This window comes from Glandiceps talaboti, chromosome 21 (genome assembly GCF_964340395.1).
Source record: "Glandiceps talaboti chromosome 21, keGlaTala1.1, whole genome shotgun sequence".
NCBI lineage: Eukaryota > Metazoa > Hemichordata > Enteropneusta > Spengelidae > Glandiceps > Glandiceps talaboti.
In genome coordinates this window covers 10,414,933-10,431,108 of record NC_135569.1, presented here as the reverse complement: position 1 = coordinate 10,431,108, position 16,176 = coordinate 10,414,933, and the positions used below count along the sequence as shown (strand labels likewise).

The window sequence follows — 16,176 nt, the reverse complement described above, 5'->3', positions numbered from 1 at the left end:
AAGTACTCGACATTGAATAGCGCCTCCAGTGGCCAAACTGTATGATCTTTTGTCTTTCTGATAACCAGCATATGGTGCAGTATTATAATAGTGAACTTTTTATTTTATAACATATTCATGAAGTGAATCACCTTAGATGAATATATGAAAAAAAGTTGTGATTAAACTTACAGATTGCATCAGAGAGTGTTCGTACTGAAGTAACAGCTGATTTCCATCGTTTAAATTTGCTGTTACTACGAGGTGTAAGACGTAATGACAAGGTGGAAGCCAGGAAGGTCGGTACAGCAACCATGACAGGAGCTCACATACAGGCCTCCCTAGGTAAGAGTTATTAGTCATCTGAACTGAGTTAAAAGTCTCCATAGGTAAACGTTATTATCAGAACTAGGTTAAAAGTCTCCCTAGGCCTATGTAAGAAGTTTTAGTTATGAGAACTTTTTTTTTTTTCTGTTTGTGACAAGTTCCACTGTAAATACATGCATGTCACTGGTTGGTATGTTATGCACTTTTAGCATCATGGTATATACTGTCATTTTAACAAAGTGATACATTGTGCTCGCTTGTCATATATTTCCAAAGTTGATATGTTCAATAATCATTTTCTTCAAATTAAAATGATATCTATAGATAATTGCGTCCATTGCTATCGGTTAATGAGATACATTTCTTTAAAATTTCAGGAACCGAATTCAACATCGAAGGACATTTAGGTGGTTTACAGGTGGTTGACTTGACACCAGAGGGCGCTAGTCATAGTAAAGTGTTCAGTGTCGGTCATGACCCTCAGGTAGATTCTTCGGCAGCTGACATGGAGTCCTGTCACATTCCGGAGGAAATGTTCAACACTGCATTTGGAACTGATGTTTTTGATAACACTGATGCTGATGTGAATTTTGTGAACAAAGCGTTCTACTTCTCCTTTTACAAACCAAAAGGAGGCAGCCAGCCATCAACACCGTATGAGATTGGTTCTAAGTCAGGGCTTGTGATGGACTTTAACTCCAAATCGCCACCCTCGTCACCACAAAGCAGTGAAAATTCAGGGACAGAACTTAAACTACGCATGGCATCCTTATGCTATACACATTCACCAAGGTTTATTGCTGAACTGTCGTCTTGTGCGAGTGAATTCAAGATGTATACATCGTCGTTGGCGGTGTCAATCAAGCAAGCAGCCACAGAGGTTGCTAAGGGAATAGTCACTAAGAAAGACTACCTTAGTACTTCACTCGGTCCAGCAGGATTTAGCAGTAGCATCAGTGTCGTTGATTCGCCGCTTAGAAAGAGTACGATGTCACTCAACGAGAGTCTGATAAATGCAGAAGGGGGTGATCTCGATGATTCAAACTTGAATCAATCCAGATTGAAACTAGACATAGTGATGCAAACACCTGTGGTTGCCTTCCCGAGGACCCCAACTAGTGATGAGCTTCTCGTTGGTCATCTCGGTAAAATCTACCTTCACAACACGGTGAAGAAGTCAGGGGCCGTGTCATCTGATAGATGGCTGAATGACGGAATTGAAAGAATGTACATGGAGATCAGAAACATCAATGTCTTCTCCATCAACAGTGATTATCTGAATCGTCAGGCTAGATCAGGTCAAAGGTTAGACTCAAAGATGTCAGCCGAGACAATGATGGCAACTCGGAGAGGAGACTCTATACTCCATAACACAACAATTGAACTAACCATAGACCAGATTTCAGCAGATTCCGTATTTGTGAATCGGGATGAGGCAGCAGATATTCACTTCCAGGATGAACAAATGGAAGCTTCTCAGAATATCTTGAAAGTTACTGGCAAAGTTGTTACTCCTTTAAAAGTTGTGTTAGCCAAGCAGGTCTTTGAACAGGTTCTCCAGACTCTGGATAATTTAACTTTTGATGGTAGCATAGAAAGTAGTGTAGATGTGAGGGATGATGTCTCAATCGCACCAGCGACCTCGGTGACAAGTTTGTCATCGGTGCAGTCGGACGACTTTGATCCTGATCGGAAGTCAGTCAGATTTGAGGAGGATGAGAAGACAACGAACGCAGCATCTGAAAGTCTTCCAAGTCCTGTACAAGATACCCCAATGAAGATTCAAGCTGAGTTTTCACTTCCCGTTCTTGACGTCACGTTACATGACGACTTTGGTGACGGAAATCAAGGCTTTGTTGAACTGGCTTTCAAAGACTTCATGGTTAATATGGAGAAAGCGACACCATACACAACCTCCATTCAAGTTGCACTAGGTTCTCTTATCATGGAAGATCTCCTACAGCCACAAGATTCTAAACACCGGTTCTTGATGGTATCAACTGTCACGTCACAGTCAAGTCCACGGGAGTCAAGGTCATACTTGTCGACATCCTGTCCTATAAAGGTCGCTAGACCACCAGTTCACATGATGACGTCGTCTCTGCCAACTAACTTGCAATCCAAGTACGAGAGGAGAACTAAAAAGATTACAGTACTGCATCCACCACCCAGGTCAAGGTCTGCCACATATAGTGACACATTCCCTGACACATGTCCTGCCACCCCACCACCGTCTGTAAGAGCATCAGCCGAGGACCTCGCTGATGAATCATCTCATGATGCCTTGGTGCATATTAATGTGTTGCTGGTGGATAAAAAATGTCCAGAGTTTCATTCCACATATAGAGGGGTAAGTGAATAACTTGGTCTAGTTCCTATACAGTATCGTTACTATTTACATCTCCACTCACAGTATAGTCAAAGTCATTACTCTAGAAGTACTGAGATGCATGACATGCAATTTAAAATTCATCCACAGCCACCCACACAGTCATTAACATCATGTCTTTGTTAATCAATCACAAAATTCTAACCAATAACACAGTCCCTCATAAAGTTAATGTTTATTGGGACAGTTATGTAATGTTCAAATATGGTATATTTGTTAGTTCAGTATGCTACTTATACACTGTTTACATCACTATAACAGTTGGGGTTCACTGATTGGATGAACAACTTTTTGTGCTGATTGAGGGACTTTGACTAGACATGGTTTAGTTAGAAACAATGTTGGCATCCAGACTGTGAATAACTAAGAAGTAAATTCTGTAATACAGAACTATACCACTCACACTTTCTTACAGTTTTAAACCAGTGGTTGAAGTTAAAATTTGATGAAATCTCCCCATTTAGTATGAGGGCACCAAGAGGGCTGGTTTGAAGCATCTGTTTTCCCGATGCTGAAAGCCAAGTGAAATAGTTTCTAAATAACAGCATGAGGGAAGGGTGCCCTTATATGCAAATTGAGGTCACTATAGGTCAATGGTCTAAACCACATGATATGATTTAAGCCAATCACAGAAGGCTGTATGAATACGATGTTTTACTAAATAATGTAATTTCAAAAGTTTCAATTTAGATAATAACATATACACATGCATACATCTTTCTTCCAACATTCCATCCATACATCAATGTATGTGTGCACAAACACAAACACACACATACACACACACTTATGCATATATACACACATGCATACATGCATGCATGCATCCATCTTTCTTCCATCCTTCTGTTCATACATCCATGTATGTGTGCACAGACACACACACACACACACACACACACACACACACACACACACACACACACACACACTTAATTATGCATACATACACACATACCCAATTCATCCATTTTTGTATATAATGATACCATAGTCGATATATCAAAGAGTTCCTAGTGTTTGCATACAACGTACAGTTAACACCATACATACCTCTTTTTCAGATAAATCGACTGGTTGATGTAGACTTTAATTCCCTGGATACAACAGTCAACTTACAGACTTGGGTTGTCTTGTTAACATTCTTCAGTATCGGAACACCGAAGGGTAAAACAACATCATCACCAAATGATTATGTATCAGCTAATCTAACACCATCAGATGATGACGGGGATGTTGAAATAATATCACCATGTGAGTGTGCCTTTATTTATTTTAATGTTCTGCTATAAGCCAAAATATCCGATTTGTAGTTTTTTGCTCAACAGTTATAATACACAGTAGATTTGGCATCAATATTAATAATTTCCAGTTTGTTGTTTAAGACTAGTAAATCAAGGCTTCTGTTTACCATTAAGATTGACACAAGACACACTACAAATAACAGCTCTGGTTTGTGAGAATGTATGTCGATGTATGCTATTGAATGGACCTCAATTGTACTCACAGTAACATGATGGCATTTTTGATGATTGCCATGATTTTGCAGAGTACATTTTTGAGTTATTAGATTCACACATAAGAGACTCTACTATCACCCATTTGTATAATCTACCACATTGAGCAACTACTTAGTATTTTGTGTCTATCTTAGTAAACTGAGACCTTGATTGCTAGAGTAGTTTGTTTTGTTAATGTCTATCATATGTACAGACATTAATTACATTGTAAATTCCTAACACATTTTAGGAAGCATATCACAGCTTACATAATTTTGTCCATTTCATCTCTCAGAGTGTTTAGAATAATGTGACAGTCAAATATAAACTAATCTAATCTAATCTTATCTAATCTAATCTAGCCTAATCTAATTTTCTAGTCTAATCTAATCTAGTCTAATCTAATCTGGTCTAATCATATCTAATCTAGTCTAGTCTTGTCTAATCTAATCTAGTCTAATCATATCTAATCTAGTCTAGTCTAATATAATCTAATCTCATCTAATTTTGCATATCTTTTATAATTAATACTAATTGTATTTTAATTGCAGATATTGGATCACCAGTGGAAGAAGAGAAGAACTCTGAATTTGACATCAAAGTACAATCGTTGACGTTAATCCTAAACAAACCCAAGTATGAATTAGCCAGTGCTAATGTCTCTAAACTAATAGCTCATTTAGGTTTGATTGATGGTAACACATCGATAGCTGGTAGTTTAGGACAGATATCTCTAACTGATTTAACACCAAGTGGACACTTGTACAGGGAACGGTTCATCACTACAGGAAAAGAAGCTTTGGGGTTTGATATCTTCAAGTAAGTTATAATTTTAGTTTTGTTTTATGTAAATCAGCTCATGTCATTGCAATCAATTCAAAGCATTTTCGTTCAATTTGATTAAATCTGAGTAAATTCAATTCAATTCAATTTGAAAACTTTACATGACAAAAGTACAGAAAAGTGCCTTTGACTTGTTGACAGACTCTGAATTCTAAAATGAGCCAAACCAGCCTATGATAAATAAGTGTGTTTAATCCTGTTTTGCTCAACTTGTAGTTTTGCGTTCATGGTGTGCAAATACAACCCCCTCCCACTCCCTCCACGAGAGGATTAACAATGTGTTACCTGTCCATCTATCCTCCATTCTATATGGTGCAGCCAATCAACTAACTTATCAATGAACAAACCCACCCATACCCAAGCAACCAATCGATCGATCAATTCATTTGGCAATCTGTGAAACTTCCGAACTTTTCATACATCTATCAATCAATGAACCAAGTAACCAATTGATGAATCAAGCAAGCAATTCAAGCAACAAACCCATCAACACATCCACTCAACCAATCCACCAACCAACCAATCAATTCATGTGGCAGTCTGTGAAACTTCCCAACTTTTCATACATCTATCAATGTCCAAGTGTTTGATTCTAAATATTTCTTTAATGATGGTATAGGTATGGACCAGATGATCCCTATCTAACAAGAGAATGTGATATTAAAGTACAACTCAGAATGGCATCAGTACAATATGTACATACACATCGATTTCTAAGTGAAACTGTGGCATTTTGTGAACATTTTAACAACCTTCACAACCATATGGGGCATACAAGTGCAATAAGTAAAGGCAAAGATGTTGAGGTAAGTTCTTTTCACTGTGAACTAATGCTGACATGTAAAAGGCCATTCCAGACTGCAAACAGGAAATTGAGAATACAGTGCCCTCACTCAAATTGGGGGTATCATCACCGCATAATACCGTTTCTTAAGAGCTTTGATGCTTGGTATTCTGTAGAAGTGTAAATCAGGGATGTTTTTCATATTGTTCAGACATCAAGGAAAGCAGCAGTGCTCTATGATTAACCAAGTAACCTATACCATGTATACCCCCAAGGTACACACAGACAGGAAGTAGAGCGCCACCATGGCAAATTTTGGAAAGGCCTATTGTGTATCCTTATCACAGTTTTAGCACCTGTTAATTCATACAGTTGATGTACCATGACCTATTCCATGACATCACCAGTTTGTGTAATTATAATGCTATGACATCATCAGTTTGTACGTGACATCATTGGTTTGTGTACTTCTGTGCCATGACATCACCAGTTTGAGTACCCACAGTGCACCATTGACATATTCTCCTATTCTAGCTGTTTTCATGACACAAATAAACTGATTTTCATCATCAGATCAAAGACTCCAAGAAGACAGCATCCAGGATAATTCTTGATATTGAAGCAGGGTCACCAGTGATTTTATTCCCTAAGAATTCATCATCTAGTGAAGTTCTTGTTGTCAACCTAGGTAACTTAACGGTCAAGAATGAATTCCTGTATGCAGGCTCACCAGGATCAATATCAGTTATACTGAAAGACATTGGTAAGTAGTCAGTGTGGGGAAAATCTACCCATTTAAGACATTGGTAAGTAGTCAGTGTGAGTAAAATCTAACCGTTTAAGACATTGGTAAGTAGTCAGTTTGTGTAAAATCTAACTGTTTATTGCTATTACCTTTGCTTGAATTGGTCTTTTTATGACATATTCATTGTATGGTCTTGGTCACAGAAAGGTGGTGACCAAGACAAAATAAAAAACATGAATGTATAAAATGATAGTAATGATGAAGATTTATGATGCACCTTTCCTCCTGAGAGCTCAAGGCACTCACAATAATTACCCCAGGCATGGATCAATGGTGGCACAATGACCATTTATACTCCCTCAACACCCTGGGGAGCATACAATCCATTGCAGCCTTTATAAGTGCATTTGATTATATAAAAAGCATTCACATTGCAACCTACATCCTACCAGGTCCCCAATTATACAGCTGGGTTGACTGAGGCACAGTCGTGGTTCAAATCTTGCCCAAGGACTTTAGTCATTCAGAAACAAACACCATGCAGTGACAGGGCTCGAACCTTCAACCTGCAGATTCCAACCCGACCACTATATAACCATTCGCACATCATAATTCCACAATGATAACTATGATATGAGCAAAACAACCTAATATATTGAGCTGAACAACTAATCAATCAACAACTCAACCACTAACTTTGGATTTTAATCAGTATGTAGTCTGGCTTGGTAATTTAAATATACAGTGTAGTTATAAAATAAAGTTATTAATTTCAGTTTCTTCTGAATCATCAATATGGATAGATATACTTTATCAAAATTGGTTAGTTGGCATGAACAGCCAAAAACAGACAACCTACTCTAGTAAGTTTGTCCTTGTGAGCTACAAAATTTCATAATTTGGTCTACAATCTTCGAAAGGGATAATTCCAGATTTGGAGAAGCTATCAATATTATGTAAAAAGAAAAGACAGAGTAAAAAAAACGATAAGAAGAAAATGCAATTAGGAAATCAAATTATACAATTCAGAAAAAAAATTGTAAAATAAAATAGAGGATAAAAATATCAAGTATTACCGTGTAAACGATTGTAATTAGTTTTTTCTTGACCTTTTACAGATGTTCCAACAGAAATAGGCGGTAAAGTCAAATTCTATGATCGTGATAGTCCAACATCTATGAAGGATGATAAGCAACATGATCCCAAGTCTCCAGAGGGCGTGGTCTATACAATAAATGATGGACCATTGGGCAATCTGAGTAACCCTAAACCATCACCAACCAGTCAGCACAAGGAAAGTAAAATGCCAAATTTGAATCTCCGAAAGGGTTTCTCAGATACTGATGTGACTTCAGCCCAGACATCAAGTGCTAGTTACTATTCCACACAACAAGCAATGTCTTCCGTAGATGTATCTTCAATGTCTTCACAGCCATCAGGCAAATCATTGTCTGATAAGCCCGGAGGAACGCCTATCACTGCTAGTCAGTCACAACCAGCAGTCAGCATGCCATCATCATCACGGCAGTCCAGTGTCTCAATGCTCGATCAACCAAAAGGAGCATCAACGCCCATAGTCGCTAGTCAGTCACAACCCGCCATAGGTAAACCGTTGTTCGGTTCACAGTCATCCCCCGATAAGCTGCAAGGAACATCAACATCTGTCAGTAGTCCACCACCATCTTCAGAATCATCAGCTACAAATTTCGAGTCTTTCCATCATACAGAATGTCCACTCAATTTACAACATATCAGCTGTGCTACAGCAGAGGGAGGACCTACTCCACTGACACATCGATGTCTTTTAGACGTGATGCACATTGATCTTGTAGATATGGATTTGTACTCTGCAGAAAGAACAGATGCTGATGACAAGACCAAAGAAAGAGAGAAATCAGGCATGGTGTTCCCATCATTCATTGTGCAAAGAAAGGTCAGTAACTGTCCAAATTCTAATGATTTGAGTTTACATTTGGGGTTGTTGTTGGCCGAGTGGTTAAACCACTTGCCTCTTACTGCTGCGGTCGGGTTCAAACCCATTCAGGGTTTGATTGAATGTACAACACTGTAAGTAAGAAGAGTGTCGTTCAGTTTGACTCTACTGAACAATGCACATTTTCCCTGGGTACTCCAGTTTCCTCCTGCATTAACACTAAACCCATGAGGGATGGCCCTCACTGGACTTCTTGGGAGATAAGTGTTTATATACTTAAAGAACTATCCAGTATAAATAAAGATTATTATTGTTATTATGTTTATTAGTATTACATTTTAAATCATATTTAAGATTTCATAATGAATACAGAATCTAACGGGTTGAAAATACTGATTGAAAATTAAAGGGGAACACCACCCAATATGCAATAGAAATATTTCATAAATTATGGGTTCTCCAATCATTTCATGATTTTACATCACTTGTGATTTCAGAGAAGCATCACATTGATCTTGTGCCTTTATAGGGAATCTCTGCTCTGGGCTATTGCATTCTGGGAGTCAACAGAAATAATATATTCATGGTTGAACAATGAATATTCATGACACCAGAGTGCTTATTCCCTTCAGTGTAAACAAAACAGTTTCAAAAAATGCTCCAGTTGCATATGATATGTAAATTTGATATGTAATTGTTTGGATATTAGGGTGGCAAGTTGCTGAAAGAGAAATGTATATTAAAGTTACAAGTGGAGAGAAACTTGAATGCAGACTACAGCAGAATAGGTGAGTCTGAATAGTTGTACAGTCTTCTATCTAGTTAACAGAAGCTGCTGTCATCACTGCATTGGTATATATGTGAAGATTTACATGTATTTTTGATTACTTTTATGTTCAGTAAAGATGATAATGTAAATATTGAGTGTAATTTATTCCCAATGTTTATCTTTAGCTGTTATCAGCTAGTTCAGAAGTGTGCACACAAAATGTTACAGTGATATTCAAATGACCAGTGTGAAAGGAATAGACACAGTTGTGATTTTCAAGATAAACTCAATTGATAAGACCCCTGTATATAAACAATTACACTCTTTGGAAAGTCCAATTCAAAAAATCAACGCCAAGTATGGTATCTGATAACAGGTCGTAAAAAATACATGACTCCAATATCTAGACTGACTGTTACTAAGCACTCTATTTTTATAGACAATATTGCAATACAATGAATTGAACCTTAGACTAAGATTGAACACAAGACATCTATTTAAATGGTGTACAACTTCCTAGTTCCTCAGACAAAAGAAACAGAGAAATAAGGGGGGTGGGGAGGGGGAACTTGTTTCTGGTCAGAACATTTTGTTTAAAGTGGTGTGACAGCGTGAATTTGTTCTTTTTTTAGTTCTCAACAGACCTGTCACTCAGTCTACTATTTATGGCAGTTACTGTTCTTTTTTATTTTGTACTTTAGAGCAAGTGTGTATGTGGGGCAGATGTCATTTGCTTGTTCATGATTGGCTCTGTAGTTGACTTCACTGAAGTAGGGAGGGTTATTTTTGTGTTTCCCCCAGATCTGCAGACTGCATGGGCTGGATAAACACAAAAAAAAAGACTGAAGCCAAGGGTATTTAAGTGATGCACGCACTGACCAGAAACAATTTTTTTCTTTTTTTTGGCCACATCTTTTTCATAATCTTGTCTATTTCTCTTTCCAGTGCCAAATTTCAGCATCAATGGAATGCTGTCTTCCGTGCATTGTTCCATGGATATCATGCAGTATAATCTCATCCGTGGATTCCTGGATAAAAATCTTGGAGAGCCTCTGGAAGAATTTGAAAAACCAGTAACTTCTTACAGCCAGGAACCAGTTGGCCATGTATGTAATAAAATAATAACCATTCCTTTATAGAGATTTTCTCAACTTTGTTGTTCAGAGTTATAGTACAGTAGAATTTTGTTGAAACATGAGTGGTTGGATATATGTAAACATATTAATAATAATCAATAATGATAAAAATGTTGGTTTTTATAGTGTTTTCCCACACTACTAAAAATGCCTAGCAACAAGACCACGCCCATAGAAACAGCCAAATACAGTTGTGCCACAAGACAGATTTTTATATGGTGCGCTCCCATTCTGTGCTCAAAATGCTTCTATTATAATTACTACCCTTGGCATGGCTCTATAGAGGCACAGTGGCCCTTTACACTTCCTCAACTCCCTGGGGAGCATACAATCCATTGCAGCCTTTATAAGTGCATAGGATTAAAGCATTAACATTGCAACCTCTATCCTACCGGGTCCCCATTTATACAGCTGGGTGGACTGAGGCACAATTATGGTTCAAATCTTGCTCAAAAATACTTTAACCATTCAGAAGCAAATGGCAGTGATGGGGCTTGAACAGGCAACGTATATATTCAGGCCAGACACTCTAACTATTCAACCATCATCACTCCAAACATCATGAATAATGGCTATGACATAGGAAGGGGTGGGGATGGGGGTGGGGGTGGGGGTTAACAGTTATTAACATGTCAGTGATTTACAGTGTAACTTTTGGTCAAAAGACATAAACTCAAAATCTGTGTAGTGTGGTCATAGGGTGATTGTTTCTGGTGCCAGCAATTAATGTTGCAAGAACATAATCATTCCATAATCCCTTGCAACTGAAGCCTCATTGCCAAAACAATAGCAATTGAGTAATTGCCTCTATAATGACACATATACAAACATGGAATCAATTAATTTCAATGCAACCAGTCCTGCTGCAATAGCTTTGACATTAATTTACAGTATTTATGGACAAAAAAGATCAAAAACAGGGGAAATTTTCTTCAGAAAGTTTTATTACAGATTTTTTGACTATTATCATATTTTTACAATCTCATTATATCCATCCTATTTACTAGCCTTTTAGTCACTACCTATTTTTTGCAGGGTTTTTTTTCGAGCGAAATTAGCGAAAACAAGTCTTTAGCGAAAATTTCCAGATTCACAGTAATGATTACTATTGATCTAGACTGTCTTGTTCCAAATATGAAAAGTGAAATTTCACTTGTGATATCTCATCATCGCAAACCACAGCCTCTTTTATGGCACAGTCCAAAACACGCCATAGACAGGTCGTGGCATTTCGTAGTATCACAAAAGAAATAACAGCTCTGGTTTGCGAGGACGATGATATGTTAAAGATTGCTTCATTATAACCTTCTAGCTTCAAACATGAATTTTGTAATTAACATTATTATTTTTTTGAATTTCGTACTTTATTTTTTCCCAAAAGAGGGATTTTCCTGGCTCTTTGTTTGTCCAAGTTAACTTTTCTTTATGACAGTACAGTAGTCGTAGCAACCTAGGGAGTTCAGAGTCTGGAATCTCTTCCAACTCCACAAGAATAATCACATCCTTTCGTTCACTTAGAAGCCGCTCAAAAGCTGTGCGTAATTCAAACATAAAAAATCCGTCTTGAACTGAATGTTTTGTCAACACAAAAATGACATGTTTACTATCGTATATAGCCTTGGCAGTACTTTTAATTCTATTAGCACCACCGCTAAGATCACGATCACGTAGATAAATCTGAAACGTTAATTCATCCTCTAAGTATGGTACGAAATGATCGTAGACCCAATTTTGCTCCTCTTCCGTGTTGCCGTTGGTAACATATCCATTGTACCTCCAGTCTTGGTCATCCCCTGCTATTGGTTCATAGCCACGCCTTTTGAGTTTACAAAGAAACCATTTGTAACGAATATGGTCTTTATATTGACGTGCGACAGCAATACCAATCGCGAGAAATATCAAACAAAAACCAAGTACCGTAAGTATTAGAAAGACTAGATTACATTCAAGGGTAGATGGATTATATTCAATTAGATAACGACCCTGGAGATGATTCGGAGATTTGCATTGGTAATCTTGTAACCAATAGATACGGGTATCAGTCTGATAGTCGGGGGGAATGACCTCCCACGTCTGGATTCTAAGCTGTGTCAGAAACCATTTTAAATCACAGGAACACCTGTATATGTTGCCTCCAAGATATAACTCCGTTAATTGTGGTAAATTTTGAAACGACGTACTGTCAATCGTGGAAATCTGATTATGTCTCAAATCTAACGTTCTTAGTTTATTAAGTCCTGCCCACATCTCTGGCGTTATTGCCACAATACGATTATAACTTAGATTAAGATGCTGTAAGTCAGGCATAAAATCAAAACAGTGGTTCGGAAAATCTTTTATGTTGTCATGATTCATGTCTAATGATTCAAGATTTTGAAAGAGATATCCAACTGGGCGTAAATCCCAGAAACAAATTAACCAGGTCTCAGTCAAATCAACGTGAGCTACTGATAAGTGTTTCACCGATGTCGTACATTCTTCGAAATTACCAGCTTCATCTACAAACCATGTTGAGCCATCAGCATTAATGTATTCAAGATTTGTTACATTGTCACACAAATACAACAAAATGTTTTCTACAGTTGATGTTTTTACGATTTCTAAATGCCTCAGTTGACCCAGCAAAGACATCGGCAGTTTGAAATGCTCTTCAAAACTGTTGCCCGACAGAACAATTTTTTCTAACATTCTCAAGTGATCAAAACTGTCTCTCGCTGCATCAACATTAAAGACTTTTTGATCAGCAAAGTAGAATTCTTTGAGATTTTCCAACCCACTTAAAGAATTTCGAGTTAGTATACTGATTTCGTTATCTGAAAGGTTCAAACTCTGCAAAGTGATCGAAAGAGGTAGGAAAAGTCCTGCAGGCAAGTTTTGAAGGTTATTCGACCCCAGATTTAAACTTTGCAGTTTCGTCAAGCCAAAGAATGCATTTTGGCTGATTGCAGTAATACGGTTATTTGCCAAGTTAAGTTCTTGTAGATTCGTAAAGGAATTAAACGTATTATCTGCAATTGTTTTTAGAGTAGTCCATTCCAAAGTTAGACTCTCTACACTTTCTGCAAGTATGGAACTTTGCAGATTTTCGAATGTCTCAATCGACAAGTCCGTCAGAGTTTCTAAAAGTCCAATAGTTAGATTCGTAACATTCATATTCTTCATGTTCTGTAAGCTGTTCTTCAAGATTGTTGACGCGTGACCAAACCTGAACGATTTGATTCTTTTTATATCGAATGAGCTTTCGTCAATTTGATGCAGTGGACATCCGTAGAATGACATGTATTCCAAGGAGTGGTTCTTCAACGGTAAAAAGTCATTTTTGTTGATAACAGTAATAGTGGTGAAATCAAATACTAAACGAGTCAGATTACTGCAATTTGCGTAACTGGTGTCAAGCTTTGCTGAAGATAAATGCAGATTATTTCTGAAAGATAAAGATTCTATATCAGGGGAATGCCTACATATACCTCTTGGAACTTGACTTAGTTCGTTCCATCCTAGATCTAGCAATTTCAGATTCGGTAAATCTAAAAAAATATCTGATTGTATGAATTCCAGTACATTCCTTTGTAAATCTAAAGATGTCAATGTTGTAAGCCCACTGAAGGAACCGTTGTACAGAGCTTTTATTGTATAGCAAAAGCTTAAATCAAGAGAGTCCAGAGAATGAAGACCAGAGAATGTATTCGGTTTGATTTCCAGTATTTGTGAAGAAGAGAGATCCAGTTTTTCTAAGCTTGACAGATACAAAAAAGTACTTGCATTGATTTCCTTTAGTTCATTGAAGTAGACTCTTAAAGTCTTCAACTGGGAAAGGCCTGTAAAAGCACCGCTGGTTAGTTTCTCGATAGGGTTGCCAGAGAGATCAAGATAAATCAATTTTTTGAAATGTTTAAGTGTCAGGTCAGGAATCATTGAAATCTGGTTGTCTTGTAAATCTAGGTAGTCTATATCGTGTGGTAAACGTGACGGAATTGACATCAGGTGTTGATCAGAACAGTCAAATCTTGTAGGATCAGTAATATCAGAGTGACATGGATGTAGATGTAAGTACACCGTAGAAGGGTGATTTGTCATGAAAAATAAAACCCAAACACTCCATAACTTGAAAGTTGACATCCTAATGCATAATTTATAGTACATCTTTCCAGTAACGGGACCCTGTAGTTATGTTGTGTAATCTAGTAATGGTCAATTCTGTTGATGATACAGCTTGGGTGTATAAGAGAACTCCCTTGCAGTATGATGAATTTAATAGTGACTGTACACTGAGTTATCCAGTGAAGAACTCTCCCACTATAGAATAGCCGTAATGACTTAGTGGAATAACCAATAATGGTATAGCTAGTTGGTGATATTCCTTCTTGTGGTACAGCAAAGTAGAGACTGTGCCCTCTAATGATGTAGCCTAGAAATGAGTGTGGTGACCTAGTGATCACACACTGTGGTATCCAGTGAAGAAGAATGCTACCCACAAACAGAATAGCTTCAATGACGTAGTGAAATAGCCAACAGGTGACAACTCTCTATAATGGTGGCTAGTTGGTGATATTCCTTCTTGTGGTAACGGCAAGTTAGTGAGTGCTCGGAGCCCTTCAGTTGTGTAGCCTAGAAGTGACATACAAAGTTTGTGAATTAACTATTCATTAATCATGATTCCATTGATAAACACATAAATCAGTCACTGTTATGAATAACACAAATGAGAAAAGTATGCACTTACAATACTTGGCTATGCGGGCGCTTGCAGACGTCTGTTACCCTGAGGGCTGTTAAACTGTGTTATGCAGCAACTATTTCAGATGAGGGAAATAGCTGTTACATAACAGCACATTGTACTGGTATCTGTTTGAATAGCAAATCATGATACCTAAGCTTATAACAGTGACAATCAAGGTTTCGGCAATCTAAGATAGACACAAACTAAAACTATTGTTGTGACATGTTGATATACTACTCTGGCAACTGAGGTCTTGGTTTACTAAGATAGACACAAACTAAAACTATTGTTGTGACATTTTGATATTAGCTTTTCAATGGACATTGAACATTATGCTCACAGTAGGGTGGCGTTTCAAGCCAGATTATAAAATGTAGCAGTTTAGGTAACATTTTTGTCAAGCCAGACAATAAGATTTAGCAAAGTTGGTAAGATATTTGTCAAGCTAAACAATAAAATAAAATGTAACAATTTTAGTAATATTTTGTCAAGTCAGATAATGATTTCTTGTCGATACAATACATGCAAAATTAAATCAGCCTGGTTTCCTTGCCCCTAAAATGACATTTACTGAAGTCAGAATGGCTTCCTTGCAGCTAAAGTGAAGTCAACATAGCTTCCTTGCAGCTAAAATGAAGTCAACATAGCTTCCTTGCAGCTAAAATGAAGTCAACATGGCTTCCTTGCAGATGAAATGAAGTCAGATTAGCTTCCTTGCAGCTAAAATGAAGTCAGCATGGCTTCCTTGCAGCTAAAATGAAGTCAGCATGGCTTCCTTGCAGCTAAAATGAAGTCAGCATGGCTTCCTTGCAGCTAAAATGAAGTCAGCATTGTTTCCTTGCAGCTAAAATGAAGTCAGCATGGTTTCCATGCAGCTAAAATGAAGTCAGCATGGCTTCCTTGCTGCTGAAATGAAGTCAACATAGCTTCCTTGCAGCTGAAGTGAAGTCAGGATGGCTTCCTTGCAGCTGAAGTGAAGTCAGCATAGCTTCCTTGCAGCTGAAATGAAGTCAGATTAGCTTCCTTGCAGCTAAAATGAATTTAGCTTGGCT

General features: G+C 37.6%; 1 protein-coding gene across 1 annotated transcript in view; it reads left to right on the top strand.

Moving 5' to 3' along the window:
* Positions 1 to 16,176, top strand: part of LOC144451189 (intermembrane lipid transfer protein VPS13D-like) — an 86,498-nt gene that overhangs the window by 22,115 nt on the left and 48,207 nt on the right. The window contains exons 24-32 of the mRNA XM_078141988.1: positions 174 to 324; positions 684 to 2,656; positions 3,760 to 3,949; positions 4,746 to 5,013; positions 5,657 to 5,843; positions 6,395 to 6,584; positions 7,685 to 8,499; positions 9,209 to 9,287; positions 10,214 to 10,374. Coding sequence (XP_077998114.1) covers positions 174 to 324; positions 684 to 2,656; positions 3,760 to 3,949; positions 4,746 to 5,013; positions 5,657 to 5,843; positions 6,395 to 6,584; positions 7,685 to 8,499; positions 9,209 to 9,287; positions 10,214 to 10,374 — 4,014 coding nt within the window. The remainder of the gene's footprint in view (positions 1 to 173; positions 325 to 683; positions 2,657 to 3,759; positions 3,950 to 4,745; positions 5,014 to 5,656; positions 5,844 to 6,394; positions 6,585 to 7,684; positions 8,500 to 9,208; positions 9,288 to 10,213; positions 10,375 to 16,176) is intronic.